Below are 27753 nucleotides of genomic sequence, written 5' to 3'. Positions count from 1 at the left end.
CCAAGTTGTGGGCGCCTAACCCCTGGTCATCCCCAACCCTAGGTTGAGTCTTAGACTATAAACACAGCTGTCGCCGCTGCTACACAATTGGGTTTTGTTTAGAGTTTAGTTTTTCATCGAGAAACTGAATCGTTCATTGTAACTGTGGTGACAAATCCTTTTACAGTGATCCAGGGCCCCCGTTCTTGATCTCCTCCACTGTGTCGATTAGTCCTTTGGAACCGAGTTCTAGAACCCTCTATTGATATTCGCGTCATTCATATTTGCAATATCAGATTACGTGTTTTACCTTCTTGCTTGTGCTCTTCGATTCGTTTACAGGAAAAGCCTTCTTGGCGAGGTCAATCAAGTTGTGCTTGGTTGATAACCAATGGAGCAGTGGTGTAACGGTTGTAGGGTTTGAATCACGTCTGATTTGAAGCCGGATCGCCAACGTCGAGATCTCCACAAATCGAACTTACCGGCTACCTCTCGGAAGATCGGGCCTGTACTCATCATCGGCCCAGGCACCGTCAGGCCGACAGCGCATACACGACGGTCACGCCGCAGTGGCCTTACAGCTCAGCCCGGCCTTGCGAAGACGACCGTGACCAACACTAGCACGACGTGTGGTCGGGCCAGCAGGGCCGGCCACAGGCACGACCACGGTCTAGAATGACAACGTGCGCGCATGGTGGCTATGGCTCAGGCCGACAAACGATGAACGATGATGAGCACAAAATTTAAAGCAATGCGAAAACTGCTAATTACTTTGCCTAAAGTGCGACCACTTGAATTTGTCGATAGTTCTTGCTACCCGATTCCAAACAAGACACTCGTTATGCTCAAAGAGTAACTAGAGAAAAAGATAAACGAGTGCCAAGGTGAGCTCGTCGCACAGCGCGCCGGTTCATAAACATAGCACCAAACGTAGTTCTTCGTTTGTTCTAAGGAGTTTCGAGCAATTCTTGAGGTAACCCCGCTACGTCAGACCATCATATGAACCACTCCACGCTAAAGTACTCACCATGGTGTAAATAACGATACAAGAATATAAAGCTAGTGTTTAAGAAATTTAACTAGAATTTAAATGCTAACATGTCATCGTCTATCGTCATCTCGGAAATTTCAAGGTTTAGGTTATAACTAACGGTCATTAGCACTTTTGTCTTAATTTATAGAAGGTCTAAACCTTGTTAATCTCAACTTAACAAATATATCATGCAATAATCCATACTCTATACTAATTCATAGAGACAAAATATTTAAGCACTATTTGATTATTTCGCTCAATATAATTCATAAAAAATGGCATCCTAACTATTACTCAACTCCTTGCCGATTCACGAAAATTCTAGTTTAAATTTTCGGATTTTATTTATGAGCTATCAAATATACTATTGAACAACCTTTACTCACCAAAACAAAAATTGCATTCTCAACTACTAACTTGCACTTCAAATTTTATTTAAGTTATAAATATAAGTTATATTTTATTTTGTTTATAAAAATTATTTTTATGCTCAATCCAACAGAACAAGCTATTCGCTATTTACTTGCTAGAATCATTATCGAACATTTTAAATACTTTTACACACTAAGTGAATTAACTCAGATATTTAGTTTAGTCCATCAAAGTGAACCACCCAAAGACTCACTCATCATTCCATGTGTGTTTTAAAACCCAAAAATTTATTGGCTGATTTCTCTGAGGTCTAACCTAGGTGCTAAGTGAGCTCGTAACATCAGAGGTGTTACACAGGGGTCCCCTAGTTGATATATCGAATCTGATACACAATCAATACAAAATAACAAAGCACATGATGTAGGGTTTTACGTCATGCTGACGCCCTGAACTTGTATAAATCTTGTGTCTTGTGTCTCTGTTACCGTCTGGTTCGTATCACGTGCACCTCCACCGATTCATCTACTACCGTGGGTATACCCCTCGATAGACTGCCGACTAGATTTCGTCGACATCGAGAGAGAGAGGAAGCAGGTCTAGGGTGACAGAGAGAGGGAGCAAGAGGGGCAGGTGCGCTGCCGTTGGCTGTAGGCTAGCTTGGGCCTCGGCCGAGACAGAGCAAGGAGGGAGCACTTGGGCTCGCTCGGCCCACGCCGAGAGTGAGGGGAAGGAGGGGAGAGCAGGCTGGCTTTGGGAAGGGTCTAAGGGGGAAGGAGTGAGGCCGGACTAAAGCAGGTCGTGGCATAGAAGGGGAGCTCTTTTCCTTTTTCCAAATTGTTTTTACTAATACTTTTTTAAATAGGTTTTGAATTTATTTAAACCTTGAACCAAAACCAAATTCAAATATTATTTCAGATATACTTTTTAATTCAAATTAAAATGGATAATTTTGGTAAGCTTTTTCAAAAATAAACTTTTACAAGGGCTCTTTTAAATTTTTTAATTTTATTTTATCTTTTTCTTTTCTTTTGTTTCAAAGTCATTTTCAAATTTATTTTCAAAGGCAATTCAAACTATTTTGCATTTTAATCAAAATTAGTCAACCAAATAAATCAAATGCACCGGCATGAATGCACCATCAATGTTGCTAAGGCCTATGATAAATTTTAATTTAATAAAAAATATTATTTTCCTATGTTTTATGAGCATAAAAATACGAAATTAAATTAATTTAGCTCTATTTCCAAGTAAGCAAATTTTAGGGCGTTACACTTTTCAATCTCGCAGACACGACTGACGACCCCGCAAAGCGCAAAACCCTCGGTCGCGGCAATGGCCGCCTCCGCCTCCGCCTCCCCGCCGCGCCGCCGCCACAGCCACCGCGATGACGTCTCCCCGCGCCGCCGCAAGCGCCGCGCATCCCCGTCCCCGTGCCCACCCCGCTCGCCATCCCCCGGCGTCGACGCGGACCGCCGTCGCAGATCTAGGGCTTCACCGCCCGATTCCGACCGCCGCGGCCGCCGCCGCGACGCCGAGCCCTCAGAGGAGAAGGAGAACGGCCACGCCAAGCCCGGAAGGGATGAGGACGGCGACAACCGCCCTCCCCGGCGCGACAGGGTTTCAGATGGGGAGGATGGTGTCGAACGCCGGAGGATGCGCGATAAGGTTTCCGACGATGAGAAGGAGGAAGGCCGTCGGCGCAGGCGGGCTAGGGATGCGGATGACGAGCCGGACGACCGCCGTGGCAAGCGAGACCGGGAGAGGGAGAGGGACAGCCGGCGCCACCGCCGCCGGAGCCCTAGCTCGGAGTCAGGGTCCTCACCCGACGACCGTCGCCACCGCCGCCGGCGCCGAGACGAGGGCTCCAGGCGGCGGGATGACCGTAGGCGAAGGGAGGACGACGGAGACGAGCGCCGGAGAAGCCCTGTGAAGAGGGAGCCGACCCCGCCACTGCCTCCACCACCACCGCTGCTTCCGGAGATGATCCCTGGCCGCACGGGTGGGATCTACATCCCGCCTTTCCGCATGGCGCAGATGATGCGTGATGTGGAGGACAAGTCGAGCCCTGAGTATCAGCGCCTCACCTGGGATGCTCTCAAGAAGAGCATCAATGGGCTGGTGAATAAGGTGAATGCGACCAATATCAAGAATATAGTGCCGGAGCTCTTCGCAGAGAACCTTGTTCGTGGGCGGGGGCTCTTCTGTCAGTCTTGCATCAAGTCACAGATGGCCTCACCTGGGTTCACTGATGTATTAGCTGCGCTAGTTGCGGTTGTGAATACCAAGTTCCCTGAGATTGGGTGGTTGCTTCTTGTTCGTGTTGTGCTCCAGCTGAAGAGGGCATATAAGCGAAATGACAAGGTGAGCTTGTCTTCATTTTCCTTAGCTCAAGAAGAATTAATACTTTTTTACCTTTTGGTTTAAGAATGACTCATTTATTTGGAATTTACAAATGCTGGGGTCTAGTTGCATTCCAAGGTGATTTCATAGAACTAATTTAGCTTAATGTAAGGTTGCTTACCTAATCCTGATCAAGATCTTTGCAATTGTTTCAACTCACTCATTTACAAAATGGGCTATGCCATTTATATTAGTCTGGAAAACAAAATTGGCTACTTAAGTCTGCAGCGAAGCAGAACTATTTGTACCAATAGGTCTGCTGTTCTGTTGTTACAAAGGGTTGTAGTTAGGCTCATGAAAATTTTTGCACAACACTTTACATTGCTTTCCATTTGTATTAGAACGCATGAACTGGATCGATGCAGGTTTGGAAAGTTACATAGGGTATACCTTCTACTTGGATTCTGGTTTCAAATCAAATAAAAGAACTAACGGAAGTTGCTGTTTCTACCTGGGTCCTATATGCACTGGCGTCTGCTGTTTATGTACATAGGATGAATTGTTGCTTACATTCAGGATGCTTAATATTTGAGTATGAAGAATTACATACTTTATTGTTAGTTTCTGCATATATTTCTTACTAAAGTTCTCCTTTACTTGCAGCCTCAATTGCTTGCGGCAACCAAATTCATTGCGCACTTGGTAAATCAGGTGGTGGCGCATGAGCTTGTGGCGCTGGAGCTTCTTACTGTACTCCTGGAAAATCCAACTGATGATAGTGTTGAGGTACATAGCTTGGACCTTATGTACTTTTTGACTTTTTTTTATCTTGTTAACAATTAACAACTTACTCATTTCTGGAATATGTGTATGTTTGTCAATGATAGGTTGCTGTGGGGTTTGTCAAAGAGTGTGGGGCAATGCTGCAGGACTTGTCTCCTCAAGGGCTTCATGGTAAGCTATTTCAAACAGTGCTCTGAGTATGGCTTGCTAAACTTGTTAGCTTTTGGTGATGCAGAATGGTTTTCTCAACACACATTTTATACCATCGACATTCATTTATGGATTTTCAAATTGTTTGAGTCTCTAATGTAGTATGGTCTCGTGGTTAATTCTAAAATACTTGGATACCATGATGATGGTTAGGTCAATCATGTGATTATCTGGGTTTTGGCAGAATGTAGAAACCTCGTTTTAACTTTGTATAAGATGCATTATTGTGGACCAATGGTGAACGACTAGATGTTCAGCCTTAGTTTTGGATGCTCTGGAGAAGAAAAGTTTTGATGCGTAAGTACAATTATTTAATTTATGCTGCTATATGAATTGAATTGAATCTGGCAACATTATCCTCTGTGCTAGTTGCCTAATTAAGTAAGATGGAAACTTGTGTACATAGGTTAGCTATGTGACATGAAGGTTGCTTTTAAAGGTACAAACTACTGTTAGCCACCATAAGTAAACGGTCAAATTTTTTTCTGAATTGTTCTATACATCTCGATTGTGTAATACTCCCTCCGGTCCAGTTTATAAGGCACAGTCAGACATGACATGGTCTCCCAAATTACAATTTGGTCATTCATTTGTTGTATTTTTTTATGGTTATAAATTTATGATCATTGGCAGTATATTTGATTTATTATCTAACTATATCAAGTTTGTATTACAATTACTGGCCAAATTATTGGTTCAAGATTGTGAAGTTTGAATCTTGATATGCATGTGCAAACTGGACCGGAGGGTGTATTCCTTCGAGCCGATGCATATAATCTTTCCATTAACTATATGCATATATTATTTTAGTGTGTGTACAGTCAACTATTTATGTTCTGGCTAATATATTTCTCTATTAAAAACTGGATGAGACATACAAAAGATGATATAGTGGACTTGTTTGGGTTGTAATTGAAGCTTGTTATTTTTTCTTTATGTTTGTCACTCATTATAAGACGGATTGATGTTTAGTTTTCTGTTCTCTTTTGAATACTGTGTCCAAAAATATTTATTTTTTATTCGAGGGTGAATGCTATGTTTGGCATTAAATGTGATTAGTGATTATTTATTTATAAATGCTGAAACACTTACTCAGCCTTAATTTGACCTTATTGATCCCACGCTGTTAGTTTTGTTCTCTCTCCTATTTCTTGTTCCATTCACAAAGTATTTACCTGTTGATCAATTCATGCAGCTATTTTTGAAAGATTTCGAGGCATTCTTCATGAAGGAGAAATAGACAAGAGAGTGCAGTTTCTTATTGAAGGCCTTTTTGCAATCAGAAAGGCTAAATTCCAGGTAAAGTTACACTTGTGGTCATGGTTTTTGAGGTGCTGTGGTGTCCTGTTGTGCTGGAGATACGGCTGTATGCCTAGGCTCCTTCTAGGCGACACCTAGGTGATATGGCGTAACTAAAACCTTGTGTCGTCCTGTGGCACCTGGGGTATGCCTCAATGCCTAGGCGACGCCTCAAAAACCATGCTCCTGATTTAGAAAAGGCTCGAAGTTGAGAAGCCTGGTGTTTTTTGTGTTGCATGTTCAATTGAATGTTCTGACATGATTTTTGTTCCATTTATGTAGGGTTTCCCAGCCATCCGTCCAGAGCTGGATCTAGTGGAGCAGGAGGACCAGTTTACACATGAGATATCCCTTGAAGATGACCTAGACCCTGAGACCAATCTAAGTAAGGTTTTGCTGCATAGATATTCCTCTATGCTACATTGATAATATGAACTTTCTGACTGGAGATCCAGTTGTGTGTAATGTAATGCTGACCTCTCTTTAATTGCAGATGTTTTCTGGGCAAACCCCAATTTTGTTGAAGATGAGAAGGCATATGAGAATCTAAAGAGAAGCATCCTGGGAGCAGAGTCTTCTGAAGATGAAGAAGGATCAGATGCTGCTTCTGATGATGATGAAGATGAGGAAGAATCCGATGAAGAGGATGAGGAACAAATGGAGATAAGGGATAGAACAGAGACGAATCTTGTGAATCTTAGAAGAACAATATATTTGACTATTATGTCCAGTGTTGATTTTGAAGAAGCTGGGCACAAGCTTATGAAAATTAAGCTTGAGCCTGGTCAAGAGGTAAGCATCAGAAGCCCTTCTTGATTTCATATGATTCTGATTTCTGATATTGATTTTGATATCTAATATTGATTTATGTTTGTTTGTTGAGGTGTTTCTTGCTTGCTTGTTTGTCTTTGGTTCCCTTTTCCTTTTTGATAGTAAGCTGCCACAGTTTAGAAACTTACATTCTGTATTTTCTTCTAGTACCACTATTCTTTTTTACACTGATTTAAACTTTCATACTCCTTAAGTTTTGCTGATTATCTTTTTATTGGACTAATTTATCTTGACAAATTTTTCCCATAGCTATGTTTGAGTAAAGCTTGCTTTAGATTAAACCTAATACTTCAATACTCACCATTTTATAGAGGTTAGATATGTTGTGAAAAGTGACCACTCGTTTGGTCACCGCCTACAGCCTCAATGTCTGATTCAATGGTAATTAGAAAGATAACTCTTCACCTTCATGGACTCCTTTTTATCATTGGTTTAGCCGAGCTAGTTTTGGTAATTTCACAAGATACCGTTTTCTGATAAATTGATCTGCAGTCTTTACTTCTGAGCATTTCATTACATGCTATGCACTTTGTAACCTCAAGAGATTAGATTAATTGTAGTAACTGATCTGTCCAGAAGAGCAGAAAACTAGTTTTGAAAATTCTGAGGATACATGTGAAATGTATTCATGACTTGACATTAATTGTTAGTTGATGCATTGCTAGTAACAGACGTATTGTAACAAATACTAATATTGTGTGCAGCAGTGCAGTGCGTAACCTACATTAAGATTATCTTTCTGGTTTTGATCTGGTTTTTGTTGTTCCACCTGTCACAAAATATGAAAATATTTCAACTAGCTGTGGCCTTCAAGAAAAAATTTAAATAAAGCAAACGTCCATTGTTTTCGTTAAGATTAAGTCCACTTTTGACCCCTCAACTATTGGGTTCGTCTAATTTTGACCCTCAACTACAAAACCGTCTAATGCTAGTACCCCAAATGTCAAAACCGTTCACTTTTAGCACCTGGGCGCGGGTGAGGCTGTTTTGTCCAACGTAGAGCGGTTTTGTCTATCTCAGTAACATGTGGGGCCCACACGTCATCGACTAACCCCTCCCTCTCCATCCTCACGGCCACTCCCCCGACGCCTCCTCTCTCCGCGCGCAGCGGGGCGGGCGCTGCTCCCTCGCGCGGCTCCCTCGCGGGCTCTGCTCCGGGCCGCGCTGGCGCTGCTCCATGCCACGCACGCGGGCATGGCCTGCCTCGTCGCGTCGCTCCACCTCCCGGGGGGCGCGGCCTGGCTGGACGAGTACATGGACCAGGCGTCGTGGCTCTGCGACGCGTGCCGCGCGCTACGGCTCGGGAGGCGCTGGCGCTGCGCCTCAGCGAGGGCGTCCCCACCGACGCCAAGCTGAGCGGCTTCAACGGCTTCCGTGGCGTGCTGTGCGCCACCCGGATGCTCACCTCCTTCCTGCTCACGCTCCTCTCGTGGGGCGTGCTCCACTACTGGCCCGCCCCGAACGCGGGCGCCGGGGACTGCGCCACCTACTTTTGCGCGCCGTTCGTGTCGGTGCTGTCCCGTGCGCAGCAGCGCGCCGCGGCGGTGGCCGCTCCCGCACTCGCGCCCGGCGGCGGCGCCGGGGTGATGATGCCGGCAGGTCCGTGGCCGCGCCCACGCTCGCGCCCGGCGGCAGCGCCGGGGTGATGATGCACGAGTTCCGGCGCGCGCGGCGGCGGTGGAGGAGGCCAAGGATGCCGTCTAGCGCGGCGGCGACGTGGCGGCAGCCGCGGTGGAGGTGGGACTGCGCGCGGGCGCGCTCCAGGCCGCGTGCGAGGACGTGCTGGCGCTCATCGACTACCTGTTCGATGAGGTGGTGGTGGCCAGGAAGAAGCTGCTGGACCTCTGCTTGGGTCATCCCCGCCGCTGTGGCATCTCGCCACCGCCCGCGCCCGCGAGAGGAGTGGAGGCCAGCGCCGCCGCGTCGGAGGGAGCAGCGCCCGCGAGGGAGCAGCGCCCGCCCTGCTGCGCGCGGAGAGAGGAGGCATCGGGGGAGTGGCCGTGAGGATGGAGAGGGAGGGGTTGAGTCGATGACGCATGGGCCCCACATGTCACAGATGGACAAAACCGCTCTACGTTGGACAAAACAGCCTCATCCGCGCCCAGGTGCTAAAAGTGAACGGTTTTGACAGTTGGAGTACTAGCATTAGACGGTTTTGTAGTTAAGGGTCAAAATTAGACGAACCCAATAGTTGATGGGCTAAAAGTGGACTTAATCCTTTTTGTTATTGTCACTAAGCTTGAAACAGATAATATGCACAGAAACAAATAATGCTTAAGGTTAAGTAACTTCTTTATAGTTATAAATGTAATGAATCTTTTGTTGGGTTTAGTGTCTTTTCATATGGGGGTGTCGAATGTGGGGCTTTTAATTGCTTTTTCTTTTGTTGTTGACTTGATGCAAAATCTGCAATCTTTACTTGTTTGAGGAGAAATCTGCAATGGCTTGATGCGGAATCTGCAATCTTTACTTTTTTTAGGAGAAATCTGCAAGTATTGTTCCCTGACGAAAATTGTTTGTTTTGTGGCAGATGGAGCTGTGCATTATGCTTCTTGAGTGTTGCAGTCAGGAGAGAACATACCTTCGTTATTATGGGCTGCTAGCACAGCGATTTTGCATGATCAATAAAGTGTACCAAGAAAACTTTGAAAAATGCTTTGTGCAACAATATTCGATGATTCATCGTCTTGAAACAAACAAGTTGAGGAATGTTGCCAAGTTCTTTGCACATTTGTTGGGGACTGATGCGCTCCCTTGGCATGTTTTGGCTTACATCAGGTTGACAGAGGAAGACACGACATCATCTTCTCGAATTTTTATAAAAATTCTATTCCAAGTATGTTTGCAAAGATTCTGCTTTCAAGCCATAGCTATTTATCATTATTTGTATTGTATTAGAATACTGATATGCCTTTTTCCTGATGCAGGAATTATCGGAGCACCTGGGCATACGCCTACTCAATGAGAGGCTGAATGATCCTAACATGCAAGGTTCCTTCGAGTCTATCTTTCCCAAGGATCATCCGAAGAATACAAGGTTCTCGATCAATTTCTTCACGTCCATTGGTCTTGGTGGTATAACGGAAAGCCTGAGGGAGTACTTGAAGAACATGCCGCGCCTAATAATGCAGCAGCAGAAGCCGGAATCATCGGAGTCAGAATCAAGTGGATCTGAATCTGGTTCGGAAAGCTCTAGCGCAGGGTCTAGTTCTGAGTCTGAGTCAGAATCAAGCTCTGATGAGAGTGACAGGAGGCGGAGTAAGAAGAGGAGGAAGAGGACTTGAGAGCACTTCCAAATGTACGCATTTTTCCAGTTTCTCCCGTGTTGCAATGAGGTTTTTAGGGATGTTGCAAAAGATGATTTACGAATGTTGCAATGGGATTTTTGGGTTGGTGCAACAGATGTTTTTCGAATGTTGCAATGAGATTTTTGGGTCGTTGCTACAGATGTTTTTGCGATGTTACATTATTTCTGCTTGAGATGTTGCAGTACATAATTTTCGATGTTGCATCACATAATTTTCAATGTTGCAGTACATGTTTTTCGATGTTGCAGTATATATTTTGTTGTTGCATTACATTTTTTTCGATGTTGCAGTGCATGTTTTTCAATGTTGCACTATATATTTTTGTGATGTTGCAGTATTTATATCCTGATGTTGCACTACATAGGTTTTCTATATGTTTGTAATGTTGCACTTTAAGTGTTTCATGCTCTTTTGGGACAAGGGCACGGTGGGGGAAGGGGGGGTGCATTGGGGAACTGGGAATAGGGGCACGACGGGGAGCGGAGGACAGTGCGCGTTCCGTTACGCGTGGGGCGGGCGGGGGTTCTGTTCTATTCACGCGCGGAGGGCGGGCAGGTTTGGGAAAGGGACCGGCGTCCGACGCACTCGCGCGCCGGACGTCCGGACGCAAGAATCACCGTATACACTGATACACGTCAGCCAGAAAGAGGTGGTGCAGGCGTCCCGCTGGCTTGGTAGAACGGGAGGAGGCATCACAGCACATCCCTTTGGTGGTGGCCGTGCACACCGTCGTCCATGTTGGTGAGCCTGTAGGAGAGCGAATCTCACCAAGCAATTGCAATGGCCTTCTCAGTTTTTTATTGTGCTGGAGGACCAATACATCTCATCATGACAGGACGACCATGGCACCAGCTAGTATGAACTTCCATGGCCACTTGGCCAGTTACAATCTACTTTCACTCGCTATTATTACAAGAACTCGGTAGAGTTCTAGCTAGATCGACGCGTTACTAGGGTTCAAGACGCAGTATTTTATTTCTATGTACAGTTGCACCTTGCACGACACCCGTTAGCTGCTAAGCTTTAGCTTAGAAGACAAGGAAGCCAATGGCGAATCTAGGATTTTAGCTTAGGATACGCCGTTCAAAAATTTTCATATACGATTCGGTGAATCCTAACAATTCAGTAATAATTGTAAAATTTGCAACATGGTTCGGTAAATTCAAGAACATGAGCGCACTGTGCACTAGATCATCACCGGCGGCCCACACATGAGCGCAAGCGTCTCGCTGTCTCCCAAGGGCAGGTGCTCCCTCATGACCTGTGGTCCGCAGTCGGTGGGGAGCAGGCACTACGTAAAAAATGGTTTGTAACAACTGATCAAATTTTTTGTAGGGGCAGATAGTGATATAGCCGCCCCTACAGTGGCATGCTCGGGAGTCCAGAGACCAACCGCCCCTATAAATAGAACAGCAGGGGCGGCTGGTCATACGGGCCGTCCCTACAAATGGAACAGCAGGGGCGGCTGGTCATACGAGCCGCTAGGGGCGGCTCACTCACCAGCCGCCCCCGGTATTGCTATTTGTAGGGGCGGCTGGTGATTGAGCCGCCCCTACAAATGACCGCGCCGATTTGTAGGGGCGGCTCCATCACCAGCCGCCCCTACAAATGACCCACATATAAAGCAAATTGCAGCACCTTTTTCCTCTTCGGGTCACTCACTCCAATCCGTGAAAGAAAGGTGGGGAGGCCTTAGACACCTTCTAAAAATTGCTCTACTAAGGGGAAGGTTTTGGTCTCAAATCCTTTGGTGGAGAGGTTGTAGACGGTAAGAAAATGCTGTTCCACACTTTTTTTTGAAGTTTTAATGGTTGGTTAGTGAGTAATTAGAGTTTTGCTTTTATCTTTCTTCTATGGTGCTTAAGCTACTTATGAAGCAAATTAGACCCAAGTTTTGAATGTACTAGAATAAATTAGGGAGGGGAACAAGATCATTCCCTTATTTGGTTCATGTTTCTTGATTTTAGTGGACAATTAGTTAGTTTTATGGATGTTTCATGTGCATGTAGATCTAGATCTAGAGTTTGTTTTTTTATTAATTTTGGTTTTGTAAATTTATGTTTGATGAAATTAGACTAGGGTTTGCATAAAAGATATTGGGTAAAATATAATTGTTGCTAATTGTTGTCTTTGAAATTGTTTATTGTAATCAACAAATATGTATTTTAATTATTTATGGATAAATATGCTATTAATTATTTTTCTTCTACCATGGTGTGTTTGTATGCTTCATGTAATTATATTTGATTTATATTCATATATATATATATATCTAAAGTATATATAATTATTCTCAAGTAATTATTAATTTGATTTATTTTTATATATATATCTGAATAAGTAGTCCTTTATGTTTGTTTTGTTGTTGTTGTAGAAGATGGAGTACAGAAACTCTTGGATGTATGGTTCGTTAAGGTTCAAGGCAGGTTTTCGTAGGTGGATAGATTTATTGAGGCCGCAAAGAAGCATGCAACGACATTGATAGAGAATAAGGATACAATTATTTGTCCCTGTAAAAATTGCAAGAACCGTATGTCATGGACAGATGTGACTATCGTCAGATCCTATTTGATTATGTGAGGATTTGTTGAGGACTACACAGTGTGGATTTATCATGGTGAAACGGTTATTGTTAACGACGAGGATGGGGAGGAATACGACGACGAAACCATAGAATCCCTGTCCCAATATTCAGTAAAGCTTGATGCACGAATGGATTCAGAGTTTGGCAATGAACAAGATGGTGATGCTGATGGTTGGGATGGTAACGACGAAGGTGGTGCCAATAATGATGGTGGAGCACGTGTCGGGGATAAAGATGATTTGGAGGACATGATTCGAGCCCTTGGACCAGAGATTTTACTAAATAGCCCGAAAGGTCTAGAAAATTTGCAAAGGGTGACAAAAGCATCGAAGAAGACTGTGTATGGTGTTGAAAAGGGTTGTCCGACACATTGGACATCGCTATGTTTTGTGCTTGAGCTACTCATCCTGAAGACTAAGTACAGCTGGTCAGACTGTAGTTTCAATGATCTATTGCATCTCCTGTCATGGGTGCTGCCACAACCAAACTCAGTTTTCGCCAACACATACCAAGCAAAGAAGGTCATAAGTCCATTGATAATGGGTGTTGAAAAAATCCATGCACGCCCCAACCACTGTATACTTTTTCATGGCAAAACATTCAAGTCACTGGATAAATGTCCCCGCTGTGGGGCCAGCCGGTACAAGAACAATGACCTTTACGGTGGGGACGAAGCCTCCATGGGGAAAAAAAAGAATAAGAAGGGTACAAAAAAGGTGGTACAAGAATCTCAGCCCCCAAAGGACACTTCATTAGGCAACGATGCAAAGCAGAGAAGAATTCCTGCCTTGGTAATGTGGTATATGCCAGTGACCGACCACTTGAGACGTATCTTTCTAAACCCTAAAGAAGCCACACTCATGACATGGTGGGATGATGAGCGTAAGGTGGAGATAAGATTGCACACCCGGCTGATTGTAGTCAGTGGCAAAGGTTCGATGAGAAGCACAAAGAATTCAGCGATGATCCAAGGAATGTACGGTTTGGCTTGAGCACCGATGGAATGAATCCCTTCAATAAGAGGATGAGCGACCATAGCACTTGGCCAGTGATCTTGACCATGTACAACATCCCAACGTGGTTGTGTCAGAAAAGAAAGTACCTTCTCCTCACTATTCTTATTTTTGGTCCTAAACAACTAGGCATTGATATAGACGTGTTCCTCGAGACTTTGATGCAAGAAATTGAGAGGCTATGGAGGCATGGGGAGTCGATGTACGATGCGTTCTGAAAGAAGGACTTCATATGTAGAGTAATAATATTTGTTACTACCAATGATTACCCCGTGCTGTTTGTTTTGTCTGGACAGATCAAAGGGAAGACAGAATACTTGGTTTGCTTGGATGGTACTACATGGGTGTACCTAGATGCATCCAAGAAGATAGTTTACCTAAGGAACTGATGCTTCTTAAAGACAAGTCACAAGTACCGCAGCAAATTATTCTTTAGATTTTATGACAACACCCCGGAGATTAAAACCCCTTCGGAGTATGGCATGGGTCTTTGATTCAATAGATAGGGACCCGGTGACATACAAAGACTTCATATCGATTCTCAAGACGTATACATATCGATAATCCTCATTAGCTTATATGTTTGTATACATACTTGTAACATTCACTTTTAGATACTAACAAGTTGTATTTTCTAAAATAATTCGAACAGGGCATTTAGGTTTTATGTCACTACACATCACGGAAGACATGATCCAGCAAGGAAGGAAAAGCTGGCTATAAAAACACTATGTGCGGTAAGTGTAACTTACTTCTTCAGTACTCCATTACATGGCTGTCAAAAGCATTATTTAACATTTTCATATGCAAAACATACAGTGCCCCAAGCAAAAGCCTGAGAGTGTATATTGTGGATACTATATATGTTCTATGATGAGTAACACCGGTGCCTACAGGAGACACCCCTTAAGGGTAAGTTTGAACCTCTTCACCTGTAGTATACAAACTTCGTACATCACTACTACACAAATGATTTTGCGCGACACCCTCCCGGAGGCCACCGAGGCGGGCACCTATTTTTGCCCGTCACGGTAAATGCCACGGTTTACCTAGGCGGGCATTTTTTATTTACCACGGCGGGCTTTTTTGCCCGCCACGGTAAATCGATTTACTGTGGTGGACGTCTTAAGATGTCCGACACGAAAAATACCCTATTTTCCGCGGCGGACATCTTAAGACGTCCGCCACGGTAAATCGATTTACCGTGACGGATGTCTTAAGATGCCCGCCGCGGAAAATGTGCAGGCCCAATAGTCATCTCCAATATAAACCGAGGCCCTCGCACCATCGTCGTCGCCTCCCTCACTCTCTCTCTCTCAGCTCCCCGCCTCCCCCACTCTCTCTCTCAGCTCTCTGCCTCCCCCACTCTCCCTCTGCCTCCCTCTACTCTCCCTCTACTCTCCCTCGATGCAGGCAGCGGCGCGCGGCGCAGCTCTCCTCCATAGCGCCGCCCCCTACAGCGGCGCGCGCGGGACGACGGCGATGGCTGCGCCCTCCTCCTCCCCCATGGATCCTCCATGAACGACGACGGCACGGGGCTAGGGTTTCAAATCCAGTGAGTTCATCTCCCTCTTCCTCTCCATCTCCCTCTTCCTCTCTCCATCTCCCTCACTCCTCCCTCTTCCTCTCTCTAGATTCGGCGATGGCAACCTCTTCCTCCACGGATCCGGCGGCGGCGACCTCCTCCCCCACGGATCTGGTGGCTGCACCCTCCTCCTCCGTGGATCTGGCGGTGGAGCGACCGGATCCGGCGGTGGATCTCCACCATGGCCACGACGCTGGGACCTCCACCACGGCGGGCGAGGATGCGTCGGCGCGGTGGCCTCCCTCCACCACGGCGCGGCGGGATCCGCGAGGAGGCGTCGACGTGGTCCCCTGCGAGTGACTGGCGAGGTGGTGGCGGCCGTGGGAAGCCCGGATCCGTCGCCGGTGGGCTCGCCAGTGGGCTCGAGAACGGGCTCGCCGGCGGGCTCCTGGTTTTTTTGTTTTTTTAAATGATTAACCGCAGCGGGCATCCTAACGTGCCCGCCGTGGTAAAAGTATATTTACCGCGGCGGACACGTTACATCGCCCGCCACGGTAAATCGATTAACCGCGGCGGGCAAGGCCGCCCGCCGCGGTTAAGCCACGATTTACCGTGGCCTCTAGGCCGCGGCGGACGGCTTTGCCCGCCGCGGAAAACCGAAAATGCCCGCCTCCAGTAAAGTTTGTGTAGTAGTGCATGGTATAAAATACTAAACCGAAACTTGTTCTCCTGTAGTGGAAAGAAGAGAAAGGAATAAAAAGAGACCCATACAAGGATGACCAACTCTTAGAGCTCGTCGATGACCTTTGCAACTTTATATTGGACCAGATTATACACGTCAAAGGCGCCTACCATGATCGAGAGTCTGACTTAGGTAAAAATCCTCAGTACCAACACCTTCGTGAGACTGAAAGGCTAGCTCTAGGACGTTGATAACAATATGTATGTATTTTGACATTGGTTTTACCTTGTGAATTATGTCTATTTAATGATGGATTGTATATATTCTTGTGAATTGGACTTATAATTGTAGTTTATATAATACTCTTGTGCTTGTAGTCTAAGCGGTTCGGAACGTTGTCGCGGGCCGTTCGGCAACGCGAACGCGGTTCAGAACGTTGGTCGCGGGACGTTCGGTAACACGAACGCTGGATGGAATACGCGGAAACAAACAGTGTTCTGGTCGAATTTGAATTATAAATTTAATTTTTTTTTAGGAAAACATACTGTAGGGCGGTTCTAGACTGAACCGCCCTTACAAACAGGTATTATATGGGCGTCTAGTAATACATCCGCCCCTACAAATCGATTACCAGCCGCCCCTACAAATCGATTTGTAGGGGCGGCCCGAGAACCGTTCCTACAAATGCATGATTTATAGAGATGGTTTGATATGGGCGGCTGGTCAAATCGCTCCTACAAAGGATTACGAGCCGCCCCTAAAAAAACGTTTTTATAGCAGTGAGGATCAGCCCGTGCTTCCTGATACCATGTAGAAGAGAAATAGGAGCCAACAACATATATTGATCTCAACGAATGAATATGTAGTACATCGATGGAGGTTGCTATCTTCAGCAACTGTCCCTAGTCAAAGCACTATGTGTGCGTGTGGTGATCGTGGTGACCGCGCACTCTGGTGGCTGCGGTGACCGAGTCTATATCCTCAACACCACTCTCCCCACGCCGTACGCCCACCCGTCCTCCGGCCGTGCCACCTTGCTGACCACGTACCACACCTTGAGCCGCGCCGGCCGCCGGGTGTGCAGCAGCCCAGCGGTCAATCTCCTCCCGCAGGAGCATGTCGTCCTCCGTCCAGTTTGCGTACACGAGGTGCATCTCCGTGTCGTCCTCGAGCTTGTCCCTCAGCACGGCCTGGATCACCTGGTACACCGGCGTGATGCCCGCCCCGCCGTCGATCATGGCGAGCCTGCGCGCTCACCGGCTCTCGCCGTTCACCACGAAGCCGCCGCGGCCAGCGTACTCGATGTGCCCTATAAGGCCCTTGATGTCAATGATCGCGCCGAGCGGCAGGGAGTCTAGGTACTGCGACATGAGACCGCCGCTGGGTACTTGGGGTCCTCGCCCTTGAAGTATATCTTGATTAGGAGCTCGATGTGGCAGACCTCGTCGACGGGGCTCATGGGCGTGTACGCGCGCATGCAGAGCTTCACGTGCCTGCCGGTCGGCAGGCCGAGTTTCTGGTCCGGCGATAGCAGCGCGGTCCAGAAGAGGCGCACGTTGTAGGACAGGCTCTTCTTGTCGACGAGCCGGCACCTGACCTTCTCCCGTGGGTTGGAGAGCGCGATGGTCGACACTGGCAGCGGCGCCGGCGTGGCTACAGCAGGGGCCTCGTCGATGGCCCTAAGATCGGCGTGGCTGCTCTGTGGGGAGTAGTCGTTGCCGGTGATAACGAGCTCGCCAACGCGGTGCATCTCGAGGAGGCCGCCGGCCTTGTCCGAGTGGATGGCGTCGAACTCCTCGGTGCAGTCGCGGTGCCGGCGTTGATGAGGATGCTGTCGGCACCGCCGGGGTGGTCCTTGAGGAATCCCGTGCACGGTGGCGTAGCGTGAAGCAAAATACAGGGAGGCCAATTTGCAAAATCTGAACCAACATGTACACTGAAAACAGAGTGCAAAATCCATTTTACTGCAACTTGATGTTAGGATTGGTTTGTAGTACCTTGCATGGTTTTCTGTTCATATTTTTCCTCAGCAGCTACGCATTACATCATTCCTAATATGCTGGAACTTCACTTCATAATTAATATTGTAACTATGACAAGAAAAAAAAGATTAACACCCGAGAAGCGATAATTAAACATTTCAACCACCACATCTAGTTCAAATGATGATATGATATCAAAGAAATAATTCCAGGGAGCTCAAAGTACGAATTTAGATGACAGTTACCATGGATTTTTCTTTTAACTCGGAGAAATATCCCAAAAACAAACGCAGATGTTGCATAGTTTAGTCTTCCAAACAGAACAGCAAAAGTCTAGCTGACAAGTGACCACATATCACAAGAAACCGTCACATTGAGTCTTAGGGCAAACATCAAGCCTCCTTGTAGCCAGTAAGAACCTGTGTAGAGACTTTTTGGAACATTTCTGAACATCACAGCCCACCAAGAGTTCAAATGTTGGATTGGAGGGTAGCTTGATCATCTGGCCGTCGCAAAACCTCTGGATATCAAAGACTATGCGTTCATCGGCAGGAGTCACAAAATTAATGGCCACACTTTCAGTTTCAAAATATCTCCTTTGCTGCTGAACACGGCTGATATACTGCATCAGTTGTGTTGGCAGATCATAGTTGATGACAACGGGAACCTGCCCCAGATTGGTGCCTCGAAGGCCAGTGGCGATGAGAATACGGGATGATCCAGCCCTGAACTCCTGGATGGCAGTGTCCCTGCCAAGCTGGCTCATACCACCATGGCTAGCTGAGACAGCATAACCCTTGGCTCTGACATCTTCTATGAGCGACTTGACACCCTGCTTTGTGTTCACAAAGATGACGATTCGTGTGAACTCTAGTGTTTTCAGAGTTTTGAAAAGAGCATACAGCTTTCCTAGCTTCTCTTCCTTCTCAACTTTGTGATAGAACTGCTTGATTCCGATATCCTTCAGCTCTTCATCTCTTGGCAATTTAATTGTCACATGCTTATCCATGAACCAGTGGCTAGTTTCTAGAGCTTCACTGGAAAAGGCAGCAGAGAAAAGCCCGATCTGGATTTTGGCTGGGAGATACTGGATAATGTTACATGTCTGCAGAAAAAGATACATAGGTAGTCATATTGTAGAGCATAGCAAGAGCTTATATTTGGACGATGCATTCTATGTTAGTATGGGTTTTAATTATAGTGGTCATTCATCTTGATTACCACAACAGAGCTGGTAGGTAAATGAATTAATAACTAACCTGGTCTTTGAAACCTCCTGTGAGTAGTTCATCTGCTTCATCCAGAACAAGCATTCTGATGTGGTCTTTACACAATGCATCCGTTGCCAGCAAGTCAAGAATGCGCCCAGGAGTTCCAATGACAACCTGAACTCTACTTGACAGAGTTTGCTGGTTCACGCGGAAACTCGTTCCTCCAGTACAAGTGTAAGGTTTAACACCAAGAAACTGACCAAGTGCATCAATAACTTTCTCGATTTCGTACATTAAGTCGCGCGTTGGTACAATGATCAAAGCTTGGCATTCTGCGGATCCATAATCAAGTCGCTGAAGAACTCCAGGGCAAAGAGTTACAGTTGTTCCAGAGAAAGACTTTTTTTTTTTGAAACAATGGCAGGAGCTCTACCTTTCAATTAAGACGAATGAAGTTTATATACAAGCAAAAGGTAGCCAAGCGTGGCGCCACACACCACGAAAGGTTACTCACCCACGCAACGCGACAGAGTACACACTACCATGAGTCATCGTTGCCGAGCATAGTTGCAAAGCAGCTAGCAGCTCCGACTTCCCATGGCAAAACACCGACAACCCATCAAAGATGTCAGACCAACGGGCCCGAAGCAGTAGGCTGCAGCAGGTCATCGTTGCCGAGCTCAACGGCCCCGCGAAGAGCAGCTCCGACTTCCTGCCATGATCCCACGCCCCGCCCGCTGCGATTGCCGAGCCTCTAAAGCTGAAAACCCAACCGTCGGAGAAGGAGGGTTCGACACGCGTCATCGTTGCCGAGCTACATCCCCTGATGCAGCAGCTCCGACTTCGCGATGCAGAACTCGCCGTCTCGCATCAACCGGACGCCGAGAGGCGGAGGACATCCGCCGAAAGACTCATGGATAATTCCTCTTTGATGGACCACGGAGGGCTTCTCCAAACCTTAAACAAAATTGCATAGGAATGTTTGAATAAGCACAAAAATCGGGTCTAGGAAAATTTTCGAGTCCAGAAATAATTGTTACATATTGGCATCTCAAGAAAACAAATATAACATATGACCTACCGTATTGATATATTCCCTTGAGTAGGTTTTCATGAAGACCCATATCACTGAAACTGCCATATATATGGATGTCCTCAGTTTCAGTAACTTGCTGCTGCTTACCTCTTCTTTTGAACACATGTTTGATATAGAGGCTTTGGTTTACCTTCAGGGAAATGTCAACACAATGATGTCAATCAAAAAAAAAAAAAAAGAACCAAACAGTCCTACCTCCTACGTACTCAAAACATTCACCCACAGATGCTTATTAGGATAAAACCTAGAAAAAAATCGTGCTTGTTTACCTTCGAAGTGCTCTTCTCCAATCATGGTTGTTGAACTTCGACCTACAGGTTGCACCTCTTCTGGTTTTGAACTGTCCATTGTTGTTTTCTTGGTGTTGGCTGTAGTGGCTGCTGGAGCACTTATTTTGTTTCCTTTGATCTCTCCTGCCAACGTTGACTCTTCAATGCACTCTGGCTCTTCCAGAAATATACTTTGTGAGGCATTCAGTTCCTTATTATGCTCCTTGTCTGATTCCTTAGCATACCTTCTGCTTTGTCTTGTACTACTGTGACCATGACCAGTCTGGAAGACCTTCCAAGCGCAAAGTAGTATGAGAAAGGAGCACCATCAAGGCTTCTTAGTGCAATCTTCAGCCTAATAGGCTCCTTATCCCCAGCTTCCAAACTTTTCTCATCCACATCAATCAGCACTCCAAACGCGGAAGCAACTTGATATAAATCCTTCCAGTTTCTGTATATTCTTCGAACCCCGCGCACTAAAACCCACTCTTCAATCAACTCAAGACTTTCCTCGTCGCCTTCCTCCCACCTTGTTACAGTTAAGTTTACCTCCTTATCATCCAGTAGTGTTTCCATCTTAGGATGCTTTAAACAACTTATGACTTCATCCTCAGAGCTGAAAGAGGCCAGGAAACTCTTGCTGCATTCCCTCCTTAGCTCCCAGTCACCGGACAGCTTCCAAAACGTCTGCAGTTCAGATTTCAATATCCCCTGGTCCAAGTTACTGAGATTGGATGTGATCAAAACACAGTGATGGTAGAATTTCTCTTTCTCAACCGTCTCCTCTGAAGGATGAATCATGGTAAACGGATATTTTGTAGCATAGCGAAACTGATGTGCCACAGTGGTATGATTGTATTTTATTCCACACTGCTCCAAATTGTGCGATGTATCATGACAAGCAAAACACCTCTTTTTAACAGATTGCTCTGGCATGGCCTTCTTTTCAGGACCCTTACTTTCCACAACTTGTGATGACATATGCCCTTCATTAGTCCTTGACGAAACCAGTTGCAGGCCTTCTGTCAGACCCATGCTGTAACCTACCACATATATAAACCCACGTAAGCAGCTGATGATCAGAGAAAACAGAAAGAAATCAGTGCTAAGCTATAATAAGGAAAACGAGGGTAAATTTGTACATTATTATTCTCTAAACAGGTGAAAACTTTTTTTTTTTTTTCTGCAGACATCCACCATCAATAGCATATATAATTGGAGAGATAACAAATGAAAGCTTATATTATCTTTTTTTTATTTCACTTTAATACAATGTCTCTTAATAGAAAGTGTGAGCTTCAGGATTTGGAAATATTGGGAAAACATGTAAACATAGTGATGGATATGCTTCAACCAAAATTGCACATCGTTTTTTCATCGGCAAATAGATTTCTGTGTGCTCCCAAATAAGTCAAACTCCACACAAACATCCTCTTGAGTACTTGATCGATGACTTCGAACGGTGGAGATATATTGAAAAGGAACCCAGCTGTTTCACAGTTCAAATATTATAACAGCCAAAACTACTCAAACACCTTCGTACTCTAATATCAGATTGAACTATGCGAATTTCGGTAACGGAACACCGTTACAATAGCACGCAACGCCTATTTAGTTAAATGCATCTCAAACATGTGAGAAAACATTAAATATCCACGTGGTGACATGAAAGCGTGCAAATATAATATGCCAAGCAAAGGAATCATCAATTGTTTCCATTCTAAAATAGCACCTTCGATATGGATGACCCAAAAACAAGACACTTAAATGGCCAACAAATTTTGTCCACAAAGAACCCTGTCGTACAAGGACTAACTCCCACCGTTAGACCCAGTTGGGTTAATCTGCACTATCCGATTCCAACGGTCGAGGCTTGATCATTAGATCTAGGCGGGTTAGCTCACGCTATCTGATATATATGATTCCAACGGTCGGGACTTGACCGTTAGATCTAGACGGGTTAATCCGCGCTATCCGATTCCAACGGCGGTCACGGCACCGAGCTTCCATGCAAGGATGGCACATACATCACAGCATGAGGGTAACAACTACGAAACCCCCTGCCGTGATCTCCTCCAACGCAGTGAACGAAAGACATGAACAGGAACAGATTACAGATCCAATGGTCCCTATACACAGATATATCAAGTTTCATCGTGCCTGAATCAGTTTAAGCATACAAAGACTAGCATCGCTGGCTCGCTGCCGGGAGTGTCGAACCCCAGGAATTCACGTGTAGGTGCAGACGGTGGCCGACGATGTTGGTTGGATATGGTGTGCTGTGCCCTAGCCCACCGAGAAACGAAAGAAAGACGATCCTACCTAGCTAGCACGACAAACAAATTAATCCGCCGATCGATTAAGTGGCCGAAAGGAACTAACGTGGGACGATCGATCGAACTCCTAGGCTAGAGCAATAGTACACGGGAGCGTCGGGCTCTTTATTTCCTTACCAGCAAACCAGATTTAATCCAAGTGCGGCCGGCGGCCGGCGGCTCTCCGCTATCTCCACTCCCTGCGTGCTGCGACTACAACTAGGGAGGAGGCGGGTCGGAGGACGATGGCTACCCAGGAGCGAGAAGGATTTGACCGATGGATCGATCGGCAAAGAGAGGACCAGGATCGCCCGATGGCGAGGGCGACTATGGTCGCTGCCGTTTCGAGATCGCCGAAATGGAGGACGTCGGTTTCACCGGCGCTAATATATATGCCAGCAGGGGCATTTCGGTCACTTTTCGCAGTGCGAAAACGAGGGCGGCATCTCTACTGTAATAAACCAATCCAAATTATTTTAAGTACATCAAACAATTTGTCCATCGCTGAAAGAGTCTAATCCCTGTGTACTCAAAATAATTACACCCAAACCCGATCCGATGGCGAATGATACTCGGATCTCCAGGCTTCAACTTACCCGCACCTCCCCCGCACGCGCTCAGCCCTCCGCGCTCCCTCAGGGCCGGTGATCGAATCCCACGCCGCCGTGCCTCGCGAACCCTGCTAGCACCAGAAAAAAAAGAGAGAAAAATGAAAAAAACAAATCGCCGTCAGGCCCTACGGCTTACGCCGGCTCGCGACATCCTCCGCCTCCGCCGCGACGGACAGGAGCGCTGCCGACGACCTCACCCGAGCGAGCACAGCCTCCGTCGCGAAGGACAGGAGCGCTATCGGCGACCTCACCCAAGCGAGCACAGCGCGGAGGTTCCTCTCCTTTTCCCGTCGCCCTCCTCTCTCTTGCAGACCCATCTCCGACCCTTCTCCTCCCGCGCGCCGTGCCGCCGTCGCTGACGGGCGAGGCCGCTGCCGGGCAACGCGAAGATGCGGCGGGGCGCGAAGCCGGGCGGGGCCACTGCCGTTGCAGCCATCACGGTGCTAACCCGAGCTGCTCCTGTGGGGATGGGCGGTGACGAGCCGCTGTTGCTGCGGCAGCGGAGGTGAGGGTTGGCTTGTCGCAGAGGTATATACTGCTAATTCATGATTGAGAAAATTGCAGCACTTACGATATTTTTTTTCTTTGTTGTGGCTGAGAATTTGGGATATGTAGCAGGCCGTGGTGCTCGCCAATTTTTGCTACCGGGAGCAAGTGAGAATTATTTTTATGGGGCCTTGACGGGGTAATTTGGTTGTTGGATGGATGTTGTTATCTCTTTCAATTGTATTTGCCAAAAATCTACTGCTGAATTTCCCCTTCACTATATATTGATTCATTTTCTTTCATTGTTTTTTTGGATCAGTCATGACTCATGAGTATGAACCTACTCTTGGTGAGGTGACCAATTGCATCAGTTCACAAGACGTTATGAGTTGGACGTGGAATTTATAGCCATGGACTGCTTTTTTAGCAGTTGTTGTTTCAATAATTTGACTTTTGTGTCTAATATTTGAAAAGAACAGAATACACTGTGCTAGCAGTAAATTAGTGTTCAATAATCTACTGCACACATAAGTATCTCCTGATTTATTCTGTAAATTAACTTTTACTAAAACAGGCTACAGTGGGGCTGGTTAGAAACAAGAATGGAGGATCAAGGAGTTTTCAACACAATTAGAGAAGCTGTCAATTTGCATCTATTGGGTACTTTAAATGAATAGCTAATCATCTATTGGGTACTGAAAGACATACAAAATTCATTGCTGCCTTTTTTTTCTACTTCGTGCAGCTTGCCAACACGGCAACACCAAGGAGTACATTCATGGGCAATTCTCTAGAAACCTGGGAGAGATCTGATCAAGTAATGTTTCTTGTTCCCTTCTTTCAATCTTATGTCAAGTAGTGTTGTTTTGTAATAAATCTAGATATAAAACTGGGAAAAACTAGCATACATCCTGTCATCCTGCTGCCCTACTCCAAGTACTGATACTTAGTACTATGGTATTGTTGATCAAGCTACATGTGAAGGAAGGCTAGGGCTTCAAAACTTAAATTGGTGTGGACTTTTTACAACTTGGATCTTTGGCCGATAGTATTTGATCAAACAAAGCCCTGTTGAATTGCATAATCATTTGGCCCTTGTATGATTCAATTTTATGTTTGTACATCTATATACAGGTGCAACAACATTTTGTATCTCTGAGGTGTTCCAGAGGATGCAGAGATAGAGTATGCAGAGTGAAAAGATGTGATCCATGTTAGATTGATAAATGTAATATGATTCTGGCATGTATGTTCGAATATCCCGGTGACAACTAGATCTACCGGATCCTAGCTTTGTACTTTTGAGTGATGAAACATGATGGTAGTAGGGCTAGAGGGTCAAACTGCTTTCAGTTAGACTATGTCGTCATTCTGCTGAATGTGAGTATCAGATTTCTTGAACATTTCGTCTTGCCTCACTGCCTTAGGTTCAGACTAGCATTAGGGATACATTTAGCCCAAATGCGCACAAAAATATTGTCTTTTAGCTTTTACCGTAGCGTTAGCATGGGTATATCCTGATCCGATCTGCCCTGCAGCAGCGATGACGGCTATGACATCTTCCGCGGTGCATGGATGACGACGACTGCGACTGCCTCGAGAAGGGCAAGCGGTGTGCCGGGGAGCTGTCGGCGATGGCCGGCCGCAGGACCCATGGTGAGTAGTCCCGATACCGACCCCCCGATCTCGTTCCCCTCAACCCTAGCGCGTCTCCGGGGCCCTTCTCGGTCATGATCTGTGCGTCCTGGGCTAATCCACTCCCGATCTATGGTCGCAGTCGCTTTGTAGGAATGTATACCTTTGCTTGAATTTGTAATCGTGTGAAGGTGATCATGATGTAACCCTTTTGGCTTTTCTGGATGACTTGGCAGTGACCTAATTTGCATATGTTTTACTTATGTTCTTGGACATTGGGCTAGGCGGGGCAGTATAAGTATAAATACTATGTTACGCCACACTGAACTGTGATCAGGCGATGAATTAGAAGGTTCTGGCTAGGGAGGCAAGAACATCCAGGAGAGTGCATGCCGAGAAATTAAGGTGTTCATTTATCAGCCTTGGTTGGTTGAGTACCTGAAGAACAACGGTGAGCATTTATCTGGAATGTTTGAGCACTGCAGGTGGCAAAGTTAATGGGATTTTTTAACGGTGTCCCTACCTAATTGCTGAATTCCATCTATTTATGTTTAATCCACTATTGAATTCCATCTATTTTTGTTTAATACACTATATGATAGAATTGTCTGATTCATGATTCAGAGTCTTTTGCCGGGAGCAAACAGTACCTGTCATTATCATGTTCTGTGGGATGTGAACAAATTTGCCACTGATAGACACTGTATTTGCAGTGGTCTGTTCAGGGAGTATAACAGTTAGTCTAAATCATGTGTGTATGTGTTTTTGTTTTTTGCAGTTGATCTAGGAAAGCAAGGACACAGTTGGCTTTTTCCCTAGAAGGAGCAGACATTTATTTGGTAATAAGCTTATTTTGAGCCATTGTAATTTCCTCTTATCTATTAATTGGACAATGTTCTTTTCAATGATTTTGGAAAAAAAATTCTTAGCTGGTGGCTCTAAATACTTTTAGGGTAACAATTCAATTTGGTATATTTTAGCTTACCCTTTCTTGTAGAAGAAACATAGAATTGGAAAATCCACCTGAATCTTACTAAACATTTGCGGGGATGTTCAGTTACATGATTACTGAACATTTGCAGATTTATGTGCAGGGACTATTGTTTGGGGAATGGAACTACGTGGAAGCACTGTTGGTATGGTGTTCATTCTTTCAGGTTTAGTTTATTGAGTATCCATCTATAGAAGAAAGAAAGACGTCATGTGCACTGTTGGAGCTGGGCGGAGCTCTGATAGATATGGAGAGCTACCACCGGATCGACGCCTGCCGCTGGCAGATCGACAGAGATGGAGGAGCTCGTTGCCCACCGCCGGCAGATCGACGGAGACGGAGGAGCTCGTTTCGCTGGCGTCTCAGGAATTGGAGGGAAATGGGGGAGGCAGGAAGAAAACGGCAGGGACAGCAGAGGAGCTGGAACATTATACCATCATTCATATTCATCATATATAGTTCATCAAATGATTTCAATAGAGAATGGTTTTAAACACACGATACGTGCCAATGAGAAGTCTGTCATCATTCATATGGATGAGGGCAGTACTACTGGTTATAATGGTATTATCTCCTGTATTGTGGTAACTATGGAAAGAAATATCGTCATTTGGTTGTTTTAATGTGCATCACTAAAATGTCACCGTAGCGTTAGCATGGGCACACTACTAGTCTATCAAAATTGTCAATATTCACGTTGGAATTCTCAAACTTCCAACGCCCCCCCCCCCCCCCCCCCCCCCCCCCCCCCCCCCTCTCTTCCAAGACAGTATGAACAACGTGATTGGCGGCAAGTCTTGGATGTTTGTTTAGTTTTGGGTTTATGGTCTGATCTGATGATGTACACATTTGAAGGCCTGGTGCAAATCCACGACGGGTGAGGAACACAAAATAAACCTCAACTTTATGTTTGCCTAATAATACTCATAAAGGGATAAAATCTGCAAGTAAAAAAAAATGAGGGTCCAAAGGGCCGTTCTCTCGTGCACTTGAGAGTCTCTAGTCTTTATTCGATTTTTTAAAGGCGGACTAAAAAATAATACAAAAGTAAGAGAAAAATACAATGATAAAAACTGCAAACAACAATTTGTATCTACCGTTTTCTAGTGTAGCAAACTACTTTGCCACAAATGTCATGTTTTCCATTCTTGAAGGTAGATATATCTAAAGGGTCTTTCATTTTCTTTAAATGCAATAA

General features: G+C 45.6%; 2 protein-coding genes, 1 long non-coding RNA gene and 2 pseudogenes across 8 annotated transcripts; 3 read left to right on the top strand and 2 right to left on the bottom strand.

The window, feature by feature from the left end:
- The first annotated feature begins 2659 nt into the window (after positions 1 to 2659).
- LOC136471396 (uncharacterized) lies at positions 2660 to 10381 on the top strand. Its single transcript, XM_066469121.1, has 8 exons — positions 2660 to 3745; positions 4388 to 4510; positions 4612 to 4678; positions 5913 to 6016; positions 6299 to 6401; positions 6510 to 6808; positions 9378 to 9683; positions 9775 to 10381. Exons 1-8 carry the CDS (start codon positions 2717 to 2719, stop codon positions 10129 to 10131), a joined length of 2388 nt encoding a protein of 795 aa, XP_066325218.1. The 5' UTR covers positions 2660 to 2716; the 3' UTR covers positions 10132 to 10381.
- On the top strand, positions 7214 to 8851 carry LOC136475382 (uncharacterized; annotated as a pseudogene).
- Positions 10382 to 16932: 6551 nt separating the features above from the next.
- LOC136468752 (nitrate reductase [NAD(P)H]-like) lies at positions 16933 to 17963 on the bottom strand (annotated as a pseudogene).
- A 333-nt stretch (positions 17964 to 18296) lies between these two features.
- On the bottom strand, positions 18297 to 21552 carry LOC136468751 (eukaryotic initiation factor 4A-like). Its single transcript, XM_066467203.1, has 6 exons — positions 20763 to 21552; positions 20564 to 20661; positions 20234 to 20378; positions 20090 to 20109; positions 19201 to 19551; positions 18297 to 19046 (listed from the first exon to the last, which is right to left on the bottom strand). The coding sequence occupies exons 1-6, from the start codon at positions 21550 to 21552 to the stop codon at positions 18297 to 18299; spliced, it is 2154 nt and encodes a 717-aa protein (XP_066323300.1).
- A 1900-nt stretch (positions 21553 to 23452) lies between these two features.
- LOC136476035 (uncharacterized) lies at positions 23453 to 27178 on the top strand. 6 transcript variants are annotated; one of them, XR_010763369.1, is made up of 9 exons: positions 23453 to 23971; positions 24059 to 24128; positions 24249 to 24589; positions 24675 to 24746; positions 25064 to 25309; positions 25468 to 25585; positions 25849 to 26015; positions 26343 to 26403; positions 26659 to 27178. It is a non-coding gene; the product is annotated as an uncharacterized lncRNA (long non-coding RNA). The 6 variants fall into 6 exon arrangements; XR_010763368.1 differs by having other exon boundaries at positions 23454 to 23971; positions 25902 to 26015; XR_010763367.1 differs by lacking the exon at positions 25849 to 26015 and having other exon boundaries at positions 23455 to 23971; positions 25471 to 25585.
- Positions 27179 to 27753: the final 575 nt, after the last annotated feature.

The sequence above is a fragment of the Miscanthus floridulus genome, chromosome 8 (genome assembly GCF_019320115.1).
Source record: "Miscanthus floridulus cultivar M001 chromosome 8, ASM1932011v1, whole genome shotgun sequence".
NCBI lineage: Eukaryota > Viridiplantae > Streptophyta > Magnoliopsida > Poales > Poaceae > Miscanthus > Miscanthus floridulus.
This window is presented reverse-complemented; position numbering and strand designations above follow the sequence as displayed.